This window comes from Sinocyclocheilus anshuiensis, unplaced genomic scaffold, assembly GCF_001515605.1.
Source record: "Sinocyclocheilus anshuiensis isolate Anshui unplaced genomic scaffold, SAMN03320099.WGS_v1.1 scaffold1560, whole genome shotgun sequence".
Classification (NCBI taxonomy): domain Eukaryota; kingdom Metazoa; phylum Chordata; class Actinopteri; order Cypriniformes; family Cyprinidae; genus Sinocyclocheilus; species Sinocyclocheilus anshuiensis.
The window spans coordinates 24,921-34,470 of NW_015554163.1; the positions used below are offsets into that span (position 1 = coordinate 24,921).

General features: G+C 35.6%; 1 protein-coding gene across 1 annotated transcript in view; it reads right to left on the reverse strand.

Moving 5' to 3' along the window:
- Window positions 1–1,757: 1,757 nt before the first annotated feature.
- LOC107670908 (LIM and SH3 domain protein 1-like) overlaps window positions 1,758–9,550 on the reverse strand; it is a 15,347-nt gene continuing 7,554 nt past the window's right edge. The window contains exons 3-7 of the mRNA XM_016463729.1: window positions 7,044–7,128; window positions 5,471–5,578; window positions 3,445–3,535; window positions 3,265–3,353; window positions 1,758–3,173 (exon numbers count right to left, since the gene is read on the reverse strand). Coding sequence (XP_016319215.1) covers window positions 3,000–3,173; window positions 3,265–3,353; window positions 3,445–3,535; window positions 5,471–5,578; window positions 7,044–7,128 — 547 coding nt within the window. The 3' untranslated portion in view covers window positions 1,758–2,999. The remainder of the gene's footprint in view (window positions 3,174–3,264; window positions 3,354–3,444; window positions 3,536–5,470; window positions 5,579–7,043; window positions 7,129–9,550) is intronic.

Sequence of the window (9,550 nt, forward strand, 5' to 3'; positions counted from 1 at the left end):
TTGCTGACTTAATTTAAACTTTTTTGTTGTTATTTTGTCATTATTGTTAGTAATTTGTTGTACTGTGATGTAAAGAGCTAATATTTTTAACAATTGTTGATTGCCACCTTTCTTAATTGTGTGTCTTAATTCATAATTGTGTGTCTAGTTTTGAGGCCTAAAGTATGTTCAACCAACTGAATTCATTTTATGGATTTTATAGTCTTGTAAGATATTTTACGAATGAAGACAGTGTTGTTTACTTACACATTATATTAAGATATCCATTAAGATTTCTAAAACAGTTCACCGTTTGTCATTGGTTAATAAACAAAATTGATAATGTGGTGACTTCTTACACATTCTTTTTTTTCATCCAGGAAATAAATTACCTCAACGACAGTAATTGTTGTTTCAGTTTATGTGACAAGAATTTTTCTATTAGTAAAATAAGACAATCGGCATCGCATGAACAAACAAATTTACGTTGGCTAAACAAAGTATCCTTACTTAGAGCTAAAAAACTATTGTTGAGAGAACTCAAACAAGTCTTACTGCATCCTTATTTTCTTTTTACGTTTTCTCAACTATTTATTTTCTTTACATTGCATGACTTGCATGAGGGCAAGCATTGAGTTTACACATACAAGGCTTTTTTTGACACGAGTGTCATATTCTCCTCCATATTTTCCACCTTTTAGTTCCTTTTCAAAATCCTTGCTGTTTATTTTTGGGTGATTTGTCGTTTATTAATGACCATTACTAACAATGAGACGATATACTATACTGTCAAAGATTTTCCACCAAAGAAGAACAATCTACTCGAGCTTGAGCTAAAATTGTTAAGATGCATTGGAATAAAAAGATGAAAAAGATCTTGGATAAATTTAGGATATTTACATATCTTGTTGTATCCCTTAGATGTCTTACCAAAAGAAAAACTCTGCACTGCATAAATGTTTTAGAAAGGTGAAAGTACATGAAATGAAGAAATTGATCCTTTTTTCAGCAAGTATGCATTAAAATCAATCAAAAGTGACAGTAAAGACATTTATAATGTTGTAATATTCATTGATGTTATAATATTGAGCAGCACAACTGCTTCAACATGATAGTAATGATAAATGTTTCTAATAATCATATTAGAATTATTTCTGAAGGATCATGTGACACTGAAGAAGACCGAGTAATGATGCTGAGAATTAGGCTTTACCATCAAAGGAATACATGAAATTAAAACTTATTTTCAATTGTAATAATATTTAGCAATATTACAGTTTTCATTTTATTTTCGATTAAATGAATGCAGTCTTGGTGAGTACAAGAATTTTTTTTCAAAATCATTTAAAAATCTTACAGACCCCACAAACCTTTGAATGCAGCAGCTTTGTAAATATGAAATGGTTATAATGTGCAGAATAAGGTGTTTGAGGGGGTGCTGTACAGAACTGGAGAAACACTGGTGACAGTGGACTGATAGATATGGAAGATTTCTGGAGAATATGTTTTACAGAAGAGTAAAAATCAAATGAGTAACCCAGATATTATACCTTTGAAGTAGCAATAGTGAAAACAGTGTCTTGAGAAAGCAAAACACTTACTTTGATCATTCTCTGCATCTATATTTTGGCATTTTAGAGAACAATGAACAGTAGAATCTCATTAGAGTCTTTGCACAGTAACATTGTTTCCAGTTAGAGAGAAATACATGCAAAGCTCCAAAACATTCAAATATCATTAACAACTCCGTCCGTTTGACAAACCCGCCTGCCTTGGTATACAAATAGATTTTTTTATTCCACTGATATTGATAAATTGACATTAAAATTCCGTCTTGTACAATACCAGCAAGGCAATGAGAATAAGCAATGATATGAGGAAAAAACAAAAACATTAATAACAACGTCTTACAGAACAGCTCTGAGATACAGTTTGATACAATGCACATGGAATGTTCCAGAACCGAAATGGAATGATTAAAATCCAAAGCTAAAATGGTCCATAGAATTGTGCTTGGGCTCCTCTCTTCTCTCACTATTCTACAATGCTGTTCTGCTCCTCGCTTGCTATGTGACTATATAGATTCTATTTTTTTCCCTTTATGAACAACAAAATACATCACTATTTTCTCGCATTTTTAAAAGCAAGAGCTGCAGAACAAAATGACACTCATATATTAGAAGTAATTCTGTAAAGGGCTAGAGGAATGTGAAGGAGCTTAAGTGAATATGTAAGTATCAAAAGGCTCCATCCTTTTCATACAGTTTAAGGAATGTCCAGTTGAAAAAGAGGAGCCTTTTCTAGATTCCAGTTCCAACACATGATGCAAATGGTCAGACGTATGGAATGAAAATTGGAATGACCAGAAGTCTCATTATCAAGAATTGTTACTCATAGACCCACAGCCGATGAGATGTGAAACTGTACTGGATACATTACAATTACAAGCTGCAAATAAAATAAGAAACAATGAATTTATATATATATATATATAAAAATTTGACAACTGAAGTTCGGACCAGATTCTTTCACAAACTGTCATAGCAACTGATAAGATAAGTGTGTTGAGATGTCTGCGAAGTGCTCTATAGCAGGCCCTAAATATTTTAGAGGCCCGTGTGGTCATGTATTTTGAAGGTTGGTGTATGAGAGTCTTGTTAAGACTTAAGCGCCACTTGTGACAGCACCTTTCCAGGACTGAGGAAACACTTACTAAAAAGACAAACAGTCAGACAGATAGACAGCAAAAGCAATAGACAAGAGAGAAAAAGATGGGTGGAAGTAGTAAATCATTCACTATTTATGCGCTGTTGCCGTGTATGATTACGTACTGAACTATGTTTGTTTTGGATCATAACCGGGTCATAGAGGCCGACCCCTGATAGGACAGTTAGTGCAGGAAAAGAAGAGGAAAAAGATGAGATCTTGAAAGGTGAGATGGCACTCGGCTAATCATCTGCGTCTTTCTGCCGCAACCCCCTCTTTTTCTTTTCCTCCCTTCCCCCTTTCTCTATTTATGTTCAGATGGCCTCTACATAGTTAGCCGGCAGCATCCCCTGCTGGCCGGTGCGCTCCACTCTTCCATACATCCACCCCTCATCGATCTGCTGCACATCCATGATCATGTCACCATCCAGGAACGACACCTCGTCCTCATCAGCTGCGGTGTAGTCATACACCGCTCGGTAGCGCTTCTGGAACACACACACACACAAATGCAAAGAAGACTGTAAGGGCTTGAAAAGAAGGAGTGTGTAGGACAGTGTGTATGAGAGAGTTTATTACCCCAGAGCTGGGAGGAGCGGCGGCAGCGGCCTGACGCACGGGCTCAGGCTCAAAGTGATAGTTCTGAGATGCTGCCGAGTGCTGATATGCTACCAGAGAAAAATGTGATTATTTTATGGCCCATGTGAAACTGAGATGTTCATGATCTTCCAGAAGAACAGACAACAAGCGAAAGTGTACCTGGAGGTGTGTTTTGTTGAGGTGTTTGTGGGTGCTGAGGTGGGCCTTCCCCTCCCATCCGGCCCTTCTCAAAATCCTCATGGTACTTAATCTAAAACACACGGAGACATATACAGTGTGACAAAACAGACTTACATAAACATACGTACAAACATTCACAATGTTGTTGTGAATTCTGCTAAATATGTCAACAAAGTAACATTATTTAGCTGGATAACACGGTGAAAATTGTGAGAATTATTTGTTATAAGGAGCAGATGTCTTGGAGCTGTTAAGACAGGTTGAAACTGATAAACATACGCAACATATGACAATTTCCAATAAAAATGTGTACAAGATAACGGCTGTAAAATTGTCAGCAAAGCATCTGTTGTAAAGCAAAGGTGAAATATTTTAATTACATTTTTTTTACATATAAAAATGTATCATTTTATATTGTATAATAATTTGTAAAGCAGCAAAGCTAGTTAAAATGTTGGCAGGGCAAGAACAAAAAATTAACTACTGTCAATCAGGCCATCAGAAAAAAAAAACAATACAAGCACAAATAAATGTAGCTAATGTGTTTAAAACATGTTAAATTGATATTGTAATATGTATTATTATTTATTTATGATTTAACGCCATGTCAGCAGCAGTGGCTATATTCATGGCAAGAGGAAACATTTCAATTTCACAATTCAGTCATATATATCATTTCAAAACAATTATATAACAGTTTTGTTTGAAAATTATATATATAAATAAATAAATAAATATGTACAAATATACAAAAACATATATATAATAAAAATAATAAGAACAAAAGTTATTGTAATATGTATCTATTATGCAAGTTGGTAATCATGCACGTTTAGATCCTGTAAGACTTTGTTTTTCAAGCTTATGCTCAACAAGGCTGCATTTATTTGATCAAAAACAATGTAAAAACATCAATTTTGTAAAAATGTATTACAATTTAAAAGGAAAGTTTTGTATTTGAATATATTTCAAAATGTAATTTATTCCTGTGATGCAAAGCAGAATTTTCAGCATCATTACTCCAGTATTTAGTGTCACATGATCCTTCAGAAATCAGTCTAATTACTGATTTGGGGCTTAAGATGCATTTCTTATCATTTTTTATGTTAAAACCATTGTGCTGCTTAATATATTTGTGAAAAACATGACACTTTTTTGGATTCTTTGATACGTTAATATTTATATAATATCATGTACTGTCACTTTTTATCGGTTTTGTTTTTCACCCTTGCTGAAAAAAATAAAACATCTGACCCCAAACTTTTGAATAGTAGTGTATGATAACTTCACTGTCAGTGTACTAAAATCAATCATAGAGCCCAATGAAGACAACAACACTGCTATCCATTTTACAGACACACCCACAAACTGAGTGGTGGGCTCTTTGGGTTAGCGGTTCAGACTAAATTAACTGCAGGAAACTGAGGTGAGGAAGAAAAAAAACTGAATGCACGAAGCATACAGATGCAATGCTCTCTCATAATTAAACCACTCAGAAAACAGTCCTTCATTTTGTAAAGTGGTGGTTTCAGCAAAAAGGTTTTAATTTAATTAAACTGTATTCTGCGCCAGGGTGACAACTAATAGTAATTCCTGCATCATCCACAAGGTGTCTCCTGAGCCAGAAAATGGAGTGGCATCTTGCATCTTTCATACTGACAGGAAATGACATTGCAAAAAGGAAGTTTGGGGACATAAATGTTACCAGGCAACCAGGGCAGATACTTCAGTGAACAGGTGTGGTGTGAAAGACGAAGAGGAAGGGTGGGACTAAATAAGTGCTTCATTAAAGTCAAATAATTATTACTTCTTGTTAACAATTCATTAATAAACAATGAAAGGAGATTACGATAGATAAACGGTGTATCTTTCTGTTTGCTGGAGAGTAATAGATTGGGAGGTACAAGACAAAAAGCAAATTTAACAGCTTAAAAAAGAGAAAATATGAAGCACAGAAAAGTGAGTAATATGTCAAAAGAGAGAAATACACAGGTGTTGGACCTACGTTGCTGATTTGGTCTTGTGTTTTCTTGATTCTCTGCAACTCTGGTGTGTCGGCTACAACGCTGAAGCCCTTTCCTTTGTTCTTCTCAAATTCCTCCTTGTAGAGCACCTGCAACACAAACACACACAGAATGTAGTAACAAATATCCAATTAATCATAACTGTTCATTACATGTGTAACAGGTTCCCAGATATACTTCCCTCTTTTTATATCGGCATATATGAAGCTTAGTTAATGGATAATCATAACACTTGCCATTTTCCACATTCCACAGGGTAAAAAGGCCCTCAAACTCTTATAAAATCTTCATTTTTCTTTTTTAATGAATGGTCAGTGAAAGTAGGTGCATAACATCAACATCAACATTTTATGAGACATTTCATTTTCTATTAATGTTATTCAATCTGTTTGGGTCTAAATACAGTTGAAAACCCTGATTTGTGTGATTTTGTAATTAGCTAGCAATAAATGAATGTTAAATGATATACATAAATAAACAAAAACAATCATACAATAAAATGAGTATAATGTTACAAGAAACAGTTGCAAACTAGTCTCAGTGAAGCTGTTATACAGTAGGGGCTAGCTTGTGAACAAATGTTGGTTGACAGCTACTGGTGAACTTGTATTTTCCATAAATTAAATATTTGCTTGTTCCTTTTTTTCCTGACAGTAACACAGATAAGCAGGCTTTAATGGTTTATCTTTACTAATGCAGTCAACACAAAAAAAATTGTAACAACTGAGAAAATGGAATTAAATGTCATGATGTTTTGATTTTAATCATTGCTTAGATAACAGTTTATCAGATATACTGTATCTAATAGTTCTCGCAATGGGCTGTGCAAATAATTAGTGCTTTCAGATGGAGCGGCATTTACTACACAGAGCCGTAGTTCACTGACAAGCTACGCAATATCGCGTTCATAATCAAATGCGATTCATCTGCGATTATGAACGCGATAATGCCTAATTGTCAGTGAACTACGGCTCTGTGTAGTAAATGCCGCTCCATCTGAAAGCACGTGATGGAGATTTACTACTAATCACGGAACCGGCTTTACTGACCAGATGCGCATGACAATTGCATGCGATTAATTGCACAGCCCTAGTTCTCACTAAAAAACATGGGATTTGTGCCTCTAATGGAATGTCATAACACACCAAAATGTTATGAGCGCCACATAGTTGTTACTCACACAAGAGCAGTGTTTTAGGGGGCTTTCCCACTAGCATTTTAGTTCGAAACTGGGCACGGTTCACATGAAAAAAATGGTAATGTGAAAGCTGTTACCAGGGTACCAAACATGAGACTACCTGAAGAAGATGGTCTGAGTTTGGTTGCAGTGAAGCTGTGGCGTGGTTTGCGTGACTGAAAGCAACTCGGACTCGGGTGTGTGCTTGATCAGGAAGTAAAGTGACACACAAATGCGTTTTGGCCAATGACAACGTCATTAGTTTATACAAAACTTGTAAGGGATGACAGTGGTGATGATTTACCTTTGATACAGTGACTACAATCAGAGTGGTATGCAAGTATAGAGCGTATGCGAATGCTGGCGTCGTGTCATACCTGGCTCTGCATCTTGCTTTGCTGTTTCAGGCGCAGGTTCTCCGGAGTGTCGGCAACACTGGTGAATGACGTCTTCGGATAGTGTCTGAAATACACACACAGAGCCATTTAGCTAACATCAGCATTTGAAACCCAGTTTTGAATCCAGATTCGCAACTAACATCTCAGTATTTCTCCTAGTTGAATTACCAAAAACTGTATTTTTAATTATTATAATTTTTGCCAGTCACCAAATGTTAGGTAACACCTTTAATGCATGAACTATTTGGGTTAATTTTATTTTATAATAATGGGCTTTTCATGACAATGACTTATCAAGGCTATCGGGATGCTTTTTATCCGTGTTACTTGCTGCTAAAGACAAAGATCATGAATTAGTGACTGTGAAGGTGAATGTCCACATTTGCTTATCGCTGATCTGTGTGGGGATAGTGAAGACGCAGAAGTGTCATTTGAGCCTTGTGTAAACAAGGCAGCATATTTGTCCTATTTTCACAGACCAACGCAATACAAAATTAGCATGACAGTGACAAACCCAACCACAATCATCCAATGCAACACACAATTAAGAGTGCCAGAAATAACAGAACTGTACAACAGAGAATACAAATTACAATTACATTAACTGATATATTTGGTAATAAAGTCGTAATCATTTCGTAATACAGCTGTAATCTTTTAACTACAGTTAGTTAATTGTGTAACCATATAACAACATATAGTGTGCCACAAAAGGATTTAACAGGGCTGATTCAGAATTCAGATGATCATATTAACAACACGACAACTGAGCCTATCAAAACGCAGTCTGTTCCTGGTTACCACAGGAGGACACCCTGTCTGCTTAGTAAACCTCCGTATAGTACACAGACGCTGTGTTGCTACAGGCAACCTCCACATAATACAACACATGCTCTGTAAACCAAATATAGACTCAACCCTCTACACTGCGAGTAAATCACTCGCATATGTGACTAAATATTCACTCTGGGCCACTAGATGATGTCTAATATTAGCCAATGGCTAATAAATTCTCAGATTTTACTCGCCAGTGTGTGAGTTGCAGTGTTGCCAACTGCTTTCAATTGAAAGTAGCTAAAACTGGTAGCTAAATGTCACTTCGCTACATCATAATGGCAAATTCACTGATCTATATAAAAATGAATGTAGATCAGTGGGCAAGATGAGAACTTAGATAAGGTTTTGGGCAAGTAAAAATACAAATATAAACTCCTGACCTGACTGCACCATCAGTGAAAATATGTATTGTTGAGTGCTGAGATCTGCTGATTATCATTTGCAGCTAATAATATTTTTGCCTAAGGTTGGCAGTCCAAAACACGACTTTTATTTTTGCCTGAGAGATGTGGTTAATTCATACTCAAATCACATAGATACAGAGAGGAAAGCAAACATAAACAGATAAATTACACTTATGAATCCAAGCTGATTTCTGTGTTAATATCAGTTAACAGACAATCCCAACGAAATCCAATCAGATGTTTTTTACTTCCGCTGGACATGTCATCAGACCATCACTCTGAGAAGCAAACACTCTGGGTGCAAGAGGAAATTACTTTGCCATGCTCACTTACTAAGATTATCTTCGTAATAAGGACTGAGTAAACAGTGGAAGAAGCAGATCTAGACAGAGGGACAGACATAAATAATTTGCTAAATAAAGACTACAATCCCCTGGTGTATTACAGAAGTGTGTGAGAGTGAGAAATAAGGACCTTGAGATACACCGGCACTCACAAAAGGGATACATTTGCATATTTTGTATGCCAGCTGGTCATCGTGACTAGGGATGTAACGATTAACCGCGAGCCGGTTGAAAATCGATTCAAATATGTGACGATTCAAATCGGTTGAGATGCTAAACAAATCACGATTCATTTAGGGGTAGGAGTTTATATGAATGCATGTGTGAGGGGAACTTACTGTCTTTAGAAAAGTTTAGATGGTATTTTTTCTTTTCATCTTGCCTCTGTAAAATGCATATTAAAGTTCATAAGTGCAGCGCTGCTTTGATTACAGCGGAAACCAAGGAAACGCTTTAAGCGCCACCTGCTGGCAGAGAGTGAATCTGCATCTCATTCAGCTCGTCTGCTGTTTCTGTTTCATGCAGATATTTTTATATGTAAGTCAAACCATTCTGTTTTTTGCTTCAAATTTAGAAATTATACAATCTAATTTAGATTAAAAACTGCTCATGTTGCATGTATGCAGCATCTTTGTTTGGATAATGATTATTATTATGTTTAATGATTATTAAACATAATTATATCATTGTTTGGAAATGATTGCCTCTAATTTTAAATGGAAAGAGCACAGACAAAGCCTTATTTTGTTTATATGAAGATTAGGGCTGGACTATATGGCCAAAATTGATATCACGATATATTTCTTAATTTCGGTCGATACGATATAATTCCGATATCGATATGAACACTATTTATCTGAAATAGAAATCTTTTGTAACATTATAAATGCCTTTATCATCA